We start from the raw sequence: 18,186 nt of genomic DNA on the forward strand, positions 1-18,186 counted from the left end.
CTGTCTCTGACAGAATTACAATGTCATCGGCGAACCTCAAAGTTTTTATTTCTTCTCCATGGATTTTATACCTACTCCGAATTTTTGTTTTACTGCTTACTCAATACACAGATAGAATAACATCGGGGAGAGGCTACAATTCCTGTCTTACTCGCTGCCCAACAACTGCTTCCCTTTCATGCCCCTCGACTCTTATAACTGCCATCTGGTTTCTGTACAAATTGTAAATTGCCTTTCGCTCCCTGTATTTTACCCCTGCCACCTTTAGAATCTGAAAGACAGTATTCCAGTCAACATTGTCAAAAGCTTTATCTAAGTCTACAAATGCTAGAAACGTAGGTTTGCCTTTTCTTAATCTTTCTTCTAATAAGTCGTAAGGTCAGTATTGCCTCACGTGTTCCAGTATTTCTATGGAATCCAAACTGATCTTCCGAGAGGTCGACTTCTACTGGTTTTTCCATGCGTCTGTAAGGAATTCGTGTTAGTATTTTGCAGCTGTGGCTTATTAAACTGATAGTTCGGTAATTTTCACATCTGTCAACACCTGCTTTCTTTGGGATTGAAATTATTATATTCTTCTTGAAGTCTGAGGTTATTTTGCCTGTTTCATACATCTTGCTCAGCAGATGGTAGAGTTTTGTCATGACTGGCTCTCCAAAGGCCGTCAGTAGTTCCAATGGATTGTTGTCTACTCCGGGGCCTTGTTTCGGCTCAGGTCTTTCAGGGCTCTGTCAAACTCTTCACGCAGTATCATATCTCCCATTACATCTTCATCTACATCCTCTTCCATTTCCATAATATTGTCTTCAAGTACATCGCCCTTGTATAGACCCTCTATATACTCCTTCCACCTTTCTGCTTTCCCTTCTTTGCTTAGAACTGGGTTTCCATCTGGGCTCTTGATGTTCATACAAGTGGTATTCTTATCTCCAAAGGTCTCTTTAATTTTCCTGTAGGCAGTATCTATCTTTCCCCTAGTGAGATAAGCCTCTACATCCTTACATTTGTCCTCTAGCCATCCCTGCTTAGCCATTTTGCACTTCCTGTCGATCTCATTTTTGAGACGTTTGTATTCCTTTTTGCCTGCTTTATTTATTGCATTTTTATATTTTCTCCTTTCATCAATTAAATTCAATATTTCTTCTGTTACCCAAGCATTTCTACTAGCCCTCGTCTTTTTACCTAGTTGATCCTCTGCTGCCTTCACTACTTCATCCCTCAAAGCTACCCATTCTTCTTCTACTGTATTTCTTTCTCCCATTCCTGTCAATTGTTCACTTATGCTCTCCCTGAAATTCTGTACAACCTCTGGTTCTTTCAGTTTATCCAGGTCCCATCTCCTTAAATTCCCACCTTTTTGCAGTTTCTTCAGTTTTAATCTACAGGTCATAACCAATGGATTGTGGTCAGAGTCCACATCTGCCCCTGGAAATGTCTTACAATTTAAAACCTGTTTCCTAAATCTCTGTCTTACAATTATATAACCTATCTGATACGTTTTAGTATCTCCAGGGTTCTTCCATGTATACAACCTTCTTCCATGATTCTTGAACCAAGTGTTAGCTATGATTAAGTTGTGCTCTGTGCAAAATTCTACCAGGAGGCTTCCTCTTTCATTTCGTAGCCCCAATCCATATTTACCTACTACGTTTCCTTCTCTCCCTTTTCCTATTACCGATTTCCAGTCCCCAATGACTATTAAATTTTCGTCACCCTTCACTATCTGAATAATTTCTTTTATCTCATCATACATTTCATCAATTTCTTCGTCATCTGCAGAGGTAGTTGGCATATAAACTTGTACTATTGTAGTAGGTGTGGGCTTCGTATCTATCTTGGCAACAATAATGCGTTCACTATGCTGTTTGTAGTAGCTTAGCCGCATTCCTATTTTCCTATTCATTATTAGACCTACTCCTGCATTACCCCTATTTGATTTTGTGTTTATAACCCTGTAGTCACCTGACCAGTAGTCTTGTTCCTCCTGCCACCGAACTTCACTAATTCCCACTATATCTAACTTTAACCTATCCATTTCCCTTTTTAAATTTTCTAACCTACCTGCCCGATTAAGTGATCTGACATTCCACGCTCACACCCGTAGAACGCCAGTTTTCTGTCTCCTGATAACGACATCCTCTTGAGTAGTCCCCACCCAAAGATCCGAATGGGGGACTATTTTACCTCCGGAATATTTTACCCAAGAGGACGCCATCATCATTTAATCATACAGTAAAGCTGCATGCAACCCATAGATTATTCAATACTTTTTCGATGTTATCAAGAACTTCCTGCTGAAATACTAATCCAATGAGTCTTAGTATTTCACGTATTTTACACTCCTAGAAATGGAAAAAAGAACACATTGACACCGGTGTGTCAGACCCACCATACTTGCTCCGGACACTGCGAGATCACACGCACGGCACAGCGGACACACCAGGAACCGCGGTGTTGGCCGTCGAATGGCGCTAGCTGCGCAGCATTTGTGCACCGCCGCCGTCAGTGTCAGCCAGTTTGCCGTGGCATACGGAGCTCCATCGCAGTCTTTAACACTGGTAGCATGCCGCCACAGCGTGGACGTGAACCGTATGTGCAGTTGACGGACTTTGAGCGAGGGCGTATAGTGGGCATGCGGGAGGCCGGGTGGACGTACCGCCGAATTGCTCAACACGTGGGGCGTGAGGTCTCCACAGTACATCGATGTTGTCGCCAGTGGTCAGCAGAAGGTGCACGTGCCCGTCGACCTGGGACCGGACCGCAGCGACGCACGGATGCACGCCAAGACCGTAGGATCCTACGCAGTGCCGTAGGGGACCGCACCGCCACTTCCCAGCAAATTAGGGACGCTGTTGCTCCTGGGGTATCGGCGAGGACCATTCGCAACCGTCTCCATGAAGCTGGGCTACGGTCCCGCACACCGTTAGGCCGTCTTCCGCTCACGCCCCAACATCGTGCAGCCCGCCTCCAGTGGTGTCGCGACAGGCGTGAATGGAGGGACGAATGGAGACGTGTCGTCTTCAGCGATGAGAGTCGCTTCTGCCTTGGTGCCAATGGTGGTCGTATGCGTGTTTGGCGCCGTGCAGGTGAGCGCCACAATCAGGACTGCATACGACCGAGGCACACAGGGCCAACACCCGGCATCATGGTGTGGGGAGCGATCTCCTACACTGGCCGTACACCACTGGTGATCGTCGAGGGGACACTGAATAGTGCACGGTACATCCAAACCGTCATCGAACCCATCGTTCTACCATTCCTAGACCGGCAAAGGAACTTGCTGTTCCAACAGGACAATGCACGTCCGCATGTATCCCGTGCCACCCAACGTGCTCTAGAAGGTGAAAGTCAACTACCCTGGCCAGCAAGATCTCCGGATCTGTCCCCCATTGAGCATGTTTGGGACTGGATGAAGCGTCGTCTCACGCGGTCTGCACGTCCAGCACGAACGCTGGTCCAACTGAGGCGCCAGGTGGAAATGGCATGGCAAGCCGTTCCACAGGACTACATCCAGCATCTCTACGATCGTCTCCATGGGAGAATAGCAGCGTGCATTGCTGCGAAAGGTGGATATACACTGTACTAGGGCCGACATTGTGCATGCTCTGTTGCCTGTGTCTATGTGCCTGTGGTTCTGTCAGTGTGATCATGTGATGTATCTGACCCCAGGAATGTGTCAATAAAGTTTCCCCTTCCTGGGACAATGAATTCACGGTGTTCTTATTTCAATTTCCAGGAGTGTATTTTCGTAATATATATTAATTATTCTATTCCCAGAAAAGTTTAACATTCCTTAAGAAATGTCATTACCTAATACAGGTTTCTATCTTTCTCTATATTTGGAAATATTCTCGTTAATAAGTTCATAATTATTGTATACTAAGTTGTTTATGAGCAGTAAGTTACTGGAGCAATAATCAAAAGTTTGAAACATTTCCTTTGCTCTGCACAAATTTTACAGTAATAATCTTGTCCCATAAATCCCCTCAATAAAATTAACTTGGTCATCTTTATACACTGTTCCATGAAATGCTTCTTTTTGTCTTCAACATTTCATTCTATATCTCAAGGTGGTGTTGTTGTTGTCGTCGTCATCGTCTCCAGTCCAGAGACTGGTCTGATGGATGGAAGTATCAATGCTGCTCTATACGAGGGAAGCCTCTTTATCTCCAGATACCTGCTGTAATTTAAATCGATTTGAACACGCTTCCTGTATTCATTTCTCTCTACAATTTTTACCCCACACACACCCCTCCATTACTAAACTGATGATGGTCACTTGATGTCTCAGACTGTGTCTGATCAACTGATCTCTTGTTTAAGTCACATTGTGCCACGAAATTCTTTTCTCTCTAAATCTATTCAGTACCTCCTCATTAGTTCATTATCTACCCATCTAGTCTTCTGTATTCTTCTATAGCATAAAATTTCTTAATCTTTTCTTGTCTGGGCTGTTTATCATCCAATAATAATGAATCATCCAGTAACTTCAGTAAATATTTCCTAACACTTACATCTAATTCTACGTTAACAAATGGCTCTGCTTCAGAAATGCTTTTCATGCCATTGTCAATCTCCATTTCGTACCCCTTCTATTTTGGCCATCATCATTTATTTAACTGTCCCAATAGCAAAACTCATCTACTGCTTTTGATGTCTAATTTCTTAGCAATTTCCCCCAAGCATCGCCTGACTGAATTCGACTACATTCCATTACCCTTCTTTACGTTTCTTTTTATTTCCCTTTCATATCCCTCTGTTAAGAGATTGCTGTTTCCATCCAGCTGCTCTTCCAAGTAATTTGCTGTCTCTGGCAGTATTACAGTGTTTTTCCCTAATCTCAAAGTTTTTATTTCTTATCCATGAACTTAATTTCTTCTCCATATTTTCCTTTGGTTTTCTTCACTAACCGTTCAATATACAGGTTGAATAACATTGGGGTTCGATTATAACCCTGCCTCATTCCCTTCTCACTCACTGCTACCACTGCACACCTTTTGAATCTTTCTGTAGAAGTTGTAAAGAACCTTACACTCCCTGCGTTTTATCACTGCTTCCTTCTGAATTTTAAAGAGTATATTTCAGTCAACACTCTGGAAAACTTACCACAAGTGCCATAGATGTAGGTTTCCTTCTTGTTAACCAATATTCAAACAGAAGTTGTAGGGAGAGTATTCCCTCATATTTTCATGCATTTCTCCAGAATGTAAACTAATCTTCTCCTAGGTCCACTTATAACGGTTTTTTCACTTTTTTTGCAAATAGTTTATATTAGTATTTTGACATAATTTTCAATTGGCTTAGATTTATGAATTATGTAAAGTCTGTCATCTTGAAGCTCTATTGTTTGTGTTTGCTTTAACAATAACATATGTTTTTGAGTGGAGTCCGCCTTTAGCGAAACACAATTTTCTTTTTGACCCAGACATGTTTCATTGCACTTGCAGCATCATCAGTGGGTTTATTATTTTTATGGCTGTCAAACATAAAGAGTATTCTATACTGTTTAAATACATATAAATATTACTTTCTAAATCGTAATTACAGGTGTTTGAAGAGCACATAAAATTGTGTATTAATACCTTCTTACCACATGGTGTAGTTTTTCTGCTGTAACTGTTATCCTTTACAGTTTGTCACCTGCAACTATATACAACTTAATGTAGGCACAACATTTACGTAAAAATTACGATTTCTAAACTGTTATGGCTATGCCTGAAATTAATAATTCATGTGTGTGTGTGTGTGTGTGTGTGTGTGTGTGTGTGTGTGTGTTTTTTCTGTGTCATTTTACATTATGTTTCACTTTCAGTTTCTTTTTTCAACTGATAATTGATCAGTTATCGTCCATGGTTCGAAATGATTAAATTACTAAAATCGCTATTAAAAATAAGGGTTGGTGGTAGAATGATGAAAATTAAAGGTTGTGTGTATTTTGTAATGTCACATCATCAAAATATAAAAATAAAAATTTCTATCCAAAAAATAAGAAAAAATATTTGGGGCGCACCACCCTTATCACTTGGGAGCTTGAAAAATAGATTAAAACAGATTCTCAGACCTACCGAATACACATGCAAAATTTCATCAGAATCGATGGAGCCGTTTCGGAGGAATATGACAAGTACCACTGTGACAAGAGAATTTTATACATAAGGATAATAATGATAAATCCTCAAACCTACTCTCTCCCTCCCTCCCTCTCTCTCTCCCTATCTCTCTCTCTCTCTCTCTCTCTCTCTCTCTCTCACACACACACACACACACACACACACACACACACACACACACACCTCTCTGAGTAATTTCAAAATAACTGCCAATGACATCTTCAACCGTTTCACTGTCTGCCATCTCGTTTTCACACTTTCTACTGTTCCACTGTCTGCCATTTGTTATTACAGCTGGTAAACAGCGACAGTAACAGTAACAAGGACAAGTCAATAAATTTAATTTGACAATGAAAAAGATGACGAAAAAGGGAACCGTAAGTGAATCAATGTAAATAGATAAGCACACACACACACACACACACACACACACACACACACACACACAACTTTTCACATGAATTATTAATTTCAGGCATAGCCATAACAGTTTAGAAATCGTAATTTTAGGGTAAATGTTGTGCCTACATTAAGTTGTATATCGTTGCATGTGTCGAACTGTAAAGAAAAACAGTCACTGTAAAAACGTAATACAGCAGGAAAACGACACCATTTGGTAAGAATGTGCTCGCCAAAAACCTGTAATTACCATTTAGAAACTAATATTTATATGTATTTAAACGGTAAAGAACGTTCCTTATGTTTAACAGCCATAATAATAAAAAACCCACTGATGATGCTGCAATTGCAGTGAAGAATATATGGGACAAAAAACAAAATTGTATTTTGCTAAAGGCGGACCATACTCAAAAATGTATGTTAAGTCTGTTTACTCTGTTGAAAGATAACATGTATCAGTCCATAACAAAATAGCTAAAAATACTTCCAAAACAGAAGGGATCTCTCCAAATGTCTTCTCTGTGAACTATGATATTTCTTATGCTGTAAACAATATATAGATTTCATGAATTATTCATGGTGAGAAGTTGTGTTGTAAGATATGAAAATGTTTCTGCATTGTTTATATTTTGTTGCAGATTACCGGGATACCTATGGAAAGTTGTGCAAGAAGTCAGTCAAATTTAATTATAAGACGACTATCTGGGATGCCTAAGCTGCAAAGGTTCAGCGACATTGCTGTTCCAATGTTCTGGGCAGAATACGTAAGTATAATGCCTCCATAAAATTTGAATTGATATGTGATCTGATGTAAGTGCTTAATACAAAATGAGGATAATTAGTAACAGAATTTTACTGTTTGTAAATGTCAAACATTTAAAAGAGGAACTGGATCACAATTTTAAACCATTGAATATTAGTACTTTTGTCAGTGGTTAAGCAATAGCGTTTGGATTTCCAGCAGCCAAGACATAGTTGAATTATAGGAGCCATGAGGAACAATTTCAAAATTGTTATTTTGCTGTCATTGTGGTTTCCATTTCAAAGAATTGTTTGGTGTATGTCTCTACACGTGTCTATCTCATGCTAGTATCTTCATCTCCAGATACTTTTGCCGGCCGCGGTGGTCTAGCGGTTCTAGGCGCGCAGTCCGGAACCGCGCGACTGCTACGGTCACAGGTTCGAATCCTGCCTCGGGCATGGATGTGTGTGATGTCCTTAGGTTAGTTAGGTTTAAGTAGTTCTACGTTCTAGGGGACTGATGACCTAAGATGTTAAGTCCCATAGTGCTCAGAGCCATTTGAACCATTTTGAACCAGATGCTTTCTGCAACATAAATCCTTTTGAATTAGCCAGTTTTAGTCAATGCTAAGTTTCCTACAATTGTTACCCAACATACTTCCCTCCATTACCAAATTAAATATTCCTTCATACCTTAGCCTACGCCACCTTTTACTCAAATCCTGCCCTTTCTCCCCAATTAGATTCGGTACACCCTCACTAGTAATTAAATCTACTGATCTATTACAGTGCTTGAGAAAACGTTAAATACAAAAGGTTATGAACACATTTTATGGGATGGGAGCAATGCGGAGACGACGATTGTTTCAGCCTAGCAGTGCTTTACCTGTCATAAACCTGCAACTCTTGGGCAATGGTTTGTGGACAGTAACATTCCAGAAATGGACTGGTCCGTTCAGATTCCAGACCTGAACCCAGTGGAACACCTTTGAAAGGAGCTAAAACGTTCGGCTTCACTCCAGATCCTAGCGACCACCATCACTACCTTCATTGGTCTTGACTCTTGAGGAAGAATGGTCTGCTATTCCTGCACAGACATTCAAAGACTTCACAGAAGATTTCCCCAGCAAGGTTCAAGCTGTCACAAGTGAAAAGGAAGGAGTCAACCCATATCAATGGCCACAAATTGCTGTCCGTATATTTCTGATAAAATAGTTTAAAGTGACGCTAAATAATCAAATACTTCTATGCAGTGCAGGAGTTGCCGACATACTGTTGGAGAATACATTACAGTAATAAGAAAGTTGGCTGTCTCAAGATGGAAGCGATAGCTTGAAACCGGCAATTTCCTTACAGTAAAACCCTTTAAACCTATTTGTCGCAGGTTGCATTCTTCATTGACAACCGTTAATTGATACGAAGTTCAGCTAGATTCACACTGGATAAAATAACAATCATTCTTACTGGTATTACTGCTTTCTAAACTTTTGTTGTATTTATAGCCTAAATTTTGACAACCCGTTTGTTTCAGCACCAGGTGAGCCTGCCGGGGTACATCTACTACCTGATGTATTTCACTGTGAACATCCTCCCTGAGTTGCAGCTGTGGATGAGCTTCTTCATGACGACACTAGGCGGCTCTGCCTTCATTCTAGGGGTGACTGCCGTCATCTTCAACAGGCGGCGTACGACGCATAAACCTAAGTGCGCATACAGTTCGCTGGATCTAATGCCATCAACGTCTTCGTCCGAGTGTTGAGTGGACTCTGTTACTTACTGTGATAAAGGCTCTAGGTGACACTTTAGGACCTCAGGATCCACGGAGTCAACGAACATGCCAAAAAAGTGTGCTCAAAGTGTTTCCAAGAAACAGTGCACCTAGAATTTGATTCGGTGACAGATTATCTATAGCCGTCCAGCTGGATCGTTTTGTTAGTGAGCGGCTACCACTGACGGCAATCTTCACCTCAGACAGACAATGTCTTGTGAAAATACAAGCGAGTATTGACGTGAATGGTACTTCTGTAATGCTCTGTACTGAATATTAGTTTCAAACATTTGTACAGCAGCATTTACAAACCTATGCTTGTGTACGAGTACATGATTTCACGGGGATGGGAGAATTGACAATGGCCGAGCAGCACCCGCCAATCTCTGGTGGGTTGTTAAGCCCTTAACGCGAGATTCTAGAAAGAGTTTTACCAACGTATGCTTAAATCGATATTTCATACTTGAAAACTGTCAGGTAGCTTCCACGTCCCTATATGATCTCACTTCCTTCACATGTGACGGTCACATTGGAAAAAAGAGCGCGTAATGTGTATGTAACTAGTAAGACAACATTTTTTGCCGATTGTCAGAACAGGAACTAACATCGTTAGCTATGAACGTCTGGACTGAAGGATTTTCACGTGCAGAAGGCATCAAATACAGTCTGTTGTTCTGCGTACGTTGCGGGTGTCGGTATGGCGTACCACAACTATCATTTACTGCACATTTACTATTTACGACAGAATTTAATTGTTTGGTTAGTGACCGATTAGAATCTTTTTAGGTATATAATACATTACATCTAATGAATTACAAGCATATTACCTGCGCGCAAATATTTCGGCCTGTATCAATTTACTTTGAAACAGAGAACATACTTGCAGTCTCTTTATTCAACTGCCGCGGCAGTTCTTTGTTATCTAAGAACAACACACGCAATTCTCAGTGGTCAAGACTTATCAAACAATAATCGACAACTACTTCTTAAAAAGTCACTTCACCTTTGGCAGACATATTGGTCATCTGCATAGTACCTTTGTTTTTCTTACCGACTACATGTATTCCAGAGAATATTTATGTTTCACAGTCGTTCCAGTACATCTTCGTACAACACAGATTTCCACTTATAAAGTCCAGAAAGAATATATTTTGTATATGCTTATTGCAATACATTATCATCCTGCTCTGTTTCGCAGTAGTAGATATTACACGGAATTTTGTGACTTGGAAATTAATACACTGTGAGTTAGTGATTGCTGAGTGTCCTGTGTTGACATTATTTCAGTAGTAGTGTAAGTATCGCCCAACTTAAAATGCTTATAACACAGTTTTTATGCTGCAGATTTTTTATTTGTGCCCTTTTCAACAACTTACTTTCATCATTGTCAGCATTCCGCACTGAGAAAGAGACAAACCTATTCTATTTAATTATTGCGCTTATGAATCTGAACGAAGTGCACTTGTTACAGTAATATTATTACTGGTAATGGGTAACGCACGAAAATCTGACTTGAATTTTTCGTCCAGTAGCAGTTCCCACTGCGTCCTGTAAGTGCCACCATTTACGGATTAACGTTAGTGTTAAATTAGCCCCGTCAGTTTTCCTTAATGTTATTTCCTGCTTTTGACACACGTTCTCTCTTCTGTTCTTATAGGTGAGACCTTTCTGTACTCAACCATCGCTCCACTGCTTCTTACATATTTTGCTTACTAATGCTTTCATTTTCTTTTTAAGTCGCTGAATGTTGTTGTTCCTAGTGAAAGAATCAGCGCACTGTCAGTCTCCTGCTATACCGGTTAGTCCTCCAATCAATTTCTGAACTGTGTTGTGGTACAGGAAATAATAAAATGTTCCAATTAAAACGTGATCCGTTCGTTTTTCCTCACATAACTTTAAACAGTCTGCAATGGCTTCATCTTTTTAAATAAATAACTCCAGTCTACCTCGATACCACAATAGCAACATATCGTCACGTGGTCCTCATCTCTTGTATTATATCTGATGGCAAGTTTCTGTGTAGTCAGGACTTGCTTCTCTAAGTTCCTATATGTTGTACGTGAATATTTGTGTGAAAGTAGAAAGTATCTTTGGACAACAGAAAAGTGATTATTCTGATTTGGAAACTGTGAGAACCCATTTCCTCTCTGGTTATTCGAATACCTACTTTGTCAATTGTACTCTAAGATAATTATGTATTTTATTAAAAGTGAATTATACTTTCAGAGGAATTTATATACTTCATGTAAGACAAGTGAAAGACATTAATAAAAGTTTTTATGATGTTTTTAAATCTTATTCCTGTCTTCATAAAGGCGACAATAAATAATTTGTAAGAGATGTGCATTTTGATTTTCCTACACATGTAATCTGGAGTTATCGTTCAGTAGCAGTTATGTAATTAAAAAAAATGGAAAGGAAGGCTCAAAATTTTAGCTTTATTGTAACATATCCAAATTTTGGCTAGTAACTAGCCGTTATAAACACTAAGAATGCAAGAAGTACATAGTCACAGCGTAGTATACAAAAATTACAACTCATGAAGTACCCTACATAGCTTGTGCATTAAATTATGCACCAGTATTTCGGAACTGTTACGCATGCTCTAGTACTTGTACACCTGTTGTTGAGGTTCTTGCCACAGCTGATTAATGTGTCTGTGTACTGAAGGTATCCTTTGCAGAGAACACATCAGTTGCCTGTGTGACGCCCTCTGCCGATACATAACCTCCATAATAAAGCAATTGCGGTCTCTAATACAATTTAAATGTTGCGTAGGAATAAAATAAAATAAAATAAAATAAAATTAAGGTAAGGTTATTGACGTTGCTGTAGTAGCTTAATGCCATGTTTAACTGTAAACATTATAAGATATACAAATTCTTGGTTCACCCCTTGTGAGTCAATTGTTTTGTTAATCACTAAAAACACAGGCTAAATCAGACACACAAAATTTAAATACAACTAGAAGGCGAATGATGTATGCTGTAACTGCTGACATTGACTTGTATATATAATCAGGTGGGAATGTATGTCGGTTATATTATTTATTGAATAGTTCATAGATGGTGCCAGATACCACCAAGATAGGTCGTTGGTGTGATTTACCAATCCATGACGGATGTTGAGAGTACTGATCTCTGTGCCACTTCGTACAGATTTTAAGTACAATGAAAATAATACAGTGAGTTGCTGTTATTAATAGCGAACATGCGTCCTAACCAATATAACATGGAAGTAGTTTTCTAGTTGCAATATTATAAACATAGTACTCGTACAGAAGAACGTCAGTGGCTACTAGCTACCCGCAATATGTCAGCATTTATTTCTCCTATGTCACCATCCATAACACGGATTCCTACACCTTCCACTCCTCCACCAGTGTGTCCTTAGGTTCTGTCCTCTCCCCTCTTCTCTACCTTCTTTACATAACAGACATGCCACAGCCTACACCCCCATTACACCTTCTCCAATACGCCGATGATACCGCCTTCCTTGCCCTCGCCCCCACCCTGCAACGCTCCCAGCACCTTCTCCAGTTCACAACTTGGTGTAGCCAGTGGTTGCTCAAGGTCAAAACTCGGGCGATAATTGTAGGCAGAACCTCCACTTCTTTCCGCCTTCCTGATCTTTATGTCACCATCTATGGCCGTCCTATCAACCTTACCCCACCCTCAAGTACCTTGGCGTCACCCTTGACTGTCGCTTCTCCTAGACCCCCATCTCCAGACAATCCAAGCCAAGGCACACTCTCGACTTCGCCTCCTCAAACTCCTTTCTCGCCACACGTGGGGTCTGGACCCCTCCAAAATCCTCCACACCTATCAATCCCTCATCCGCCCCATCCTACATTTATTTTGTACAAGATTAATGCATGTAACTCACAGTTCGAAGCAAAGGAACGCCCGAAGTTTTTAGTAGTAGTAGTAGTAGTAGTAGTAGTAGCTTTATTCATCTGTAGATCTCTTTTTACAAGGATATAGGACATGTCAAGGTATTTACAAATTTAGATCAATTTAAAATAAGCTAATTCGTATACACATATATTTACAGACTTCTATTTAGATACAATCATTAGATTTACTATTTGTTTACTATACATTTTTTTACAAATAACTTATTAAATAATGTAATGCCACATTGTACACTCATATCTCATTTTCAGTCACTGCACACACTATGCACAAATTGTTTCATAACACTTCACTCACTACACACACACACACACACACACACACACACACACACACACACACACACACACTGGTGATCTCTGGGCCATTTTCTGTACTGCAACTTCCCATTTGCTATCCTGAAAACCTGAGTCAGCATCGCTCCATAATGAGTGAGATGTTGAGCTCAGAAAGAGGAAGAGGTGTTAGTATTGTGCTATGCATAGCTTGGGGGATAAGTATTTCTAGAAAGGAAAAAAAAGAAGAAAAAAAATAAAGCGAAGTTGTTATGTGGAATGTTGGATACTTTATAATCATTATTATTATTATTTATTTGTATAACATTCTTTATCAAACCCCTACTCAGTTTTATCTAAGTAATCCTTCAATGTATAAAATACACTCCTGGAAATGGAAAAAAGAACACATTGACACCGGTGTGTCAGACCCACCATACTTGCTCCGGACACTGCGAGAGGGCTGTACAAGCAATGATCACACGCACGGCACAGCGGACACACCAGGAACCGCGGTGTTGGCCGTCGAATGGCGCTAGCTGCGCAGCATTTGTGCACCGCCGCCGTCAGTGTCAGCCAGTTTGCCGTGGCATACGGAGCTCCATCGCAGTCTTTAACACTGGTAGCATGCCGCGACAGCGTGCACGTGAACCGTATGTGCAGTTGACGGACTTTGAGCGAGGGCGTATAGTGGGCATGCGGGAGGCCGGGTGGACGTACCGCCGAATTGCTCAACACGTGGGGCGTGAGGTCTCCACAGTACATCGATGTTGTCGCCAGTGGTCGGCGGAAGGTGCACGTGCCCGTCGACCTGGGACCGGACCGCAGCGACGCACGGATGCACGCCAAGACCGTAGGATCCTACGCAGTGCCGTAGGGGACCGCACCGCCACTTCCCAGCAAATTAGGGACACTGTTGCTCCTGGGGTATCGGCGAGGACCATTCGCAACCGTCTCCATGAAGCTGGGCTACGGTCCCGCACACCGTTAGGCCGTCTTCCGCTCACGCCCCAACATCGTGCAGCCCGCCTCCAGTGGTGTCGCGACAGGCGTGAATGGAGGGACGAATGGAGACGTGTCGTCTTCAGCGATGAGAGTCTCTTCTGCCTTGGTGCCAATGATGGTCGTATGCGTGTTTGGCGCCGTGCAGGTGAGCGCCACAATCAGGACTGCATACGACCGAGGCACATAGGGCCAACACCCAGCATCATGGTGTGGGGAGCGATCTCCTACACTGGCCGTACACCACTGGTGATCGTCGAGGGGACACTGAATAGTGCACGGTACATCCAAACCGTCATCGAACCCATCGTTCTACCATTCCTAGACCGGCAAGGGAACTTGCTGTTCCAACAGGACAATGCACGTCCGCATGTATCCCGTGCCACCCAACGTGCTCTAGAAGGTGTAAGTCAACTTCCCTGGCCAGCAAAATCTCCGGATCTGTCCCCCATTGAGCATGTTTGGGACTAGATGAAGCGTCGTCTCACGCGGTCTGCACGTCCAGCACGAACGCTGGTCCAACTGAGGCGCCAGGTGGAAATGGCATGGCAAGCCGTTCCACAGGACTACATCCAGCATCTCTACGATCGTCTCCATGGGAGAATAGCAGCCTGCATTGCTGCGAAAGGTGGATATACACTGTACTAGTGCCGACATTGTGCATGCTCTGTTGCCTGTGTCTATGTGCCTGTGGTTCTGTCAGTGTGATCATGTGATGTATCTGACCCCAGGAATGTGTCAATAAAGTTTCGCCTTCCTGGGACAATGAATTCACGGTGTTCTTATTTCAATTTCCAGGAGTGTATATTGCATAAAAGGTACTTTTTAGCTGCCTTTTTAAATATGTGTTTTGGCAATTCCTTTAATCTCTTTTGGTAATTTATTGTACAGTTTTATTCCTTGGTAGAAAATGCTGTTTTGAGTTTTATGTTTATTTTGTCTTGGTAAATGTAAGTTGAGTCTATCTCCTGTTGCGTGGTCATGGGCAGAGCTGTTTCTGCAGTAATTACCAATGTTATTTTTGATGTGTACAACTGACTGGTAAATGTATTCACATGGAGCAGTTAAAATCCCCAGTGTTCTGAACACATCTTTACAATGAGCTCGACTAGTGTTTTATTCTTATGGCTCTTTTCTGGAGTTTGAAAATTGTGTTCATATTTTGTGTATTTGTTCCTCAAAAAAGATTTCCATAGCTAAGAATTGAATGTACATATGAATAATATGTAACTAAAAGACACTACATGTTACACACTGATGATTGGATTCTAAGGGCATAACATACTGATGACATTCTGTTTGCAAGTACCTTTGTGTGTTCACACCACTTCAACTGAGAATCAATATTCATTCCTAGAAATTTTGCATTTGTTACACAGTCTATAGAGGTACCATCTATATTTAACATTGTCATTTTTGTTCTTCAAACTGAAATTCATGGCATTAGTTTTCTTTATGTTCAATGTCACTTACTTACTTATCGACCAATCATAAACGTCGTTGATAGTTTCATTTGCTTTCTCAGCAAGGAGTTCCCCTCAGTGACTATCATATTGCTGTCATCAGCTAAGAGGATTCTTTCACCATGAGTAACACTACTGGGAAAGTCATTGATGTATATAAGGAACAGTATTGGCGCTAATATGCTACCTTGCAGAACGCCTATATTAAAGTATTTTGGTTGTGATAAGTGTTTTACTAAATGTTTATCTCTATTTGAAGTATGTGTTATCTCTACTCTTTGTACCCTATATTTTAGGTATGTTGAAAACCAGTCGTTAGCTACCCCTCGTATTCCTAATGCTTTTAATTTATTCAATAGAATCCTGTGGTCGAGTTTATCAAACGCCTTTGAAAGATCCAAAAATATGCCTGTGACACTCTAATCTTTATCAAGAGCATGAAGTAAATTTTTTGTGAATTCTACTATGGCTGAATCCATATTTTGCCACTTTAGAAACCAAACTGTGATTTGCTCAAAACATTGTATTTGTTCAAGTAATTCACTAATCTGTCTTTCATCATTGCTTCCATTATTTTTGAGAATGCTGACAGCAGGGAAATGGGCTGGTAATTTTTTATGTCTTCTGCATTACCTTTCTTATACAAATGTACAACGCTTGCCTGTTTTAACTGCTCTGGAAATGTTCCTGATGTGTAGGATTCATTTATTATATATGTTAAGGGGCCCTTTATAATCCCTATGCATTGTTTCAGTACACACATTGGTACTTCATCTAAGCCTACTGGCTCTTTATTTTTCAGTTTCTGAATTGTTTTACTGACTTCATTCTCTGTGGTTGGAAGTAACATCATTGTATTTAGTGCAACATTATTAACAGGGGTTATATTTGTTTGGGGGAATTTTTGCTGTAACTTCTCTACAATAATTGAAAAATGCTTGTTTACATTGTTTGCTAAGTGCTGTGGATCATTTATTACTTTATCCTCCCCCCCTTAGCAGTATGTTATTCCGTGTTTGTTTGCCTCTCCCTGTTTCCCTTTTTATAACATCCTAGTCTACTTTGCTTTTATTCTCTTCATTGTATATTATTTTGTCATTAAATGACTTTTTTGCAGCAATCAGCACCTTCCTATAGATTTTTTTGGTATCTGTGATAGAAATTTAAGAATTCTGGATCATTGCGAATCTTTTTCATGGAACTGAGGTGTTTAAATGTTTGGGAGGACTTCTTAATACCTGCTGTTATCCATCTGGTTTTTTTGTTTTGTTTTTTTTGAGATGTTGATGCAGACATGTATACTTTTCGAAATGCCTTTTCAAAGTTCAATTTAAACATGTGGAGAATTTAGAGAATATCATATTCACATTGGTTTCCTTATACGCTTCTTCCCAGCCATTTTTTTCTAGTTCTTTTGAAAAATCTTTTATTTTGATTTCTGATAGATGTCGTTTATAGACTCATAGTTTAGGGAATGATTCGATGCCTGACTTTACTGTTGTTATTCGACAGAGATGGTCTGATAGTCTGAGATCTTTTACAGATACATCACATTTTTCCCTGTCCATATTTGTGGCTACATGGTCAGTTACTGATGAAGTCGTTGTGGTAACCCTTGTTGCACTTTGAAGAATGTTTATGAAGGTGTTGCTGGATTCATTTATGAAGTTAGTGTTGATGTTAATGTCCCCACACAAAATTATATTGAACTTTGTACTTGAGACTTTATCTAGAACTTCTGTTAACTTATTGAAGAAAGTGTCCACCCTACCACTGGGAGATATATACTCACACAAAATGATTAATTCCTTGGTGATATCAAGCCCTGTTAGTTCAATAGCTGATATTTCAAAGTGTTTCTCTTCACTTACGGCAGTAAGGTCATGTCTTGATTTGAACTGTGTTCTTTTTCTGATATAAATGCATGATCCTCCACCCCCTGAAGTTGTTCTGCAGTAAGAGTTTGCCTATTCATACAATGATAATACTACATGCTGGATTTCTGTGTCTCTACACCAGTGCTCAGTAAACAACCGTGCAGTTCAAAGATTGGAGCTCAACTTCTAATAGTTGTATTTTATTTTTTATTGATTGCATGTTTTGATAGAAGACTGTTAAGTCTGTGAAATGCCCCTTGTTACTCTTTCCAGTGGTTTGTTTTTCTTTGTGACATCTGGTATATGTGCTGTTTGAGGTGTTAAAATCTGTCTTGCGAGTGATTGTTTCAGTACGTTTTGAAGTGCTGTAGATACTCTTTAGGCAGGGAAACCTGTTGTCTGGATTTATCCTAAAGAAGACCTACTTTTCCTACCTATGACAACTGGTATTTGACCATGTGTGGCCCGAGATCCACCACTATACTTCCATGAATTAGCTGTACCAATCTTCCCTTCCCAGTCCTGTTTAGGTGTAGGCCACGCCTAGTAAAACCCTATTTGTTGATAGTCCCAACAGGCACCAGAGAAACACGAACAAAGTTGACTGTCCTCAGAGCCATCCATAACCCCACATTGA

The 18,186-nt window shown here is 40.4% G+C and overlaps 1 protein-coding gene across 2 annotated transcripts in view; it reads left to right on the plus strand.

Moving 5' to 3' along the window:
• The window catches only part of LOC124711281 (scavenger receptor class B member 1-like), a 336,229-nt gene extending 324,924 nt beyond the window's left edge, over positions 1-11,305 (plus strand). For both annotated transcript variants that reach the window (XM_047241278.1, XM_047241279.1), the window contains 2 exons: positions 7,148-7,273; positions 8,782-11,305. In XM_047241278.1, the coding sequence (XP_047097234.1) occupies positions 7,148-7,273; positions 8,782-9,009 (354 nt within the window). In that variant the 3' untranslated portion in view covers positions 9,010-11,305. The remainder of the gene's footprint in view (positions 1-7,147; positions 7,274-8,781) is intronic.
• Positions 11,306-18,186: the final 6,881 nt, after the last annotated feature.

This window comes from Schistocerca piceifrons, chromosome 8, assembly GCF_021461385.2.
Source record: "Schistocerca piceifrons isolate TAMUIC-IGC-003096 chromosome 8, iqSchPice1.1, whole genome shotgun sequence".
NCBI classification, from domain to species: Eukaryota; Metazoa; Arthropoda; class Insecta; order Orthoptera; family Acrididae; genus Schistocerca; species Schistocerca piceifrons.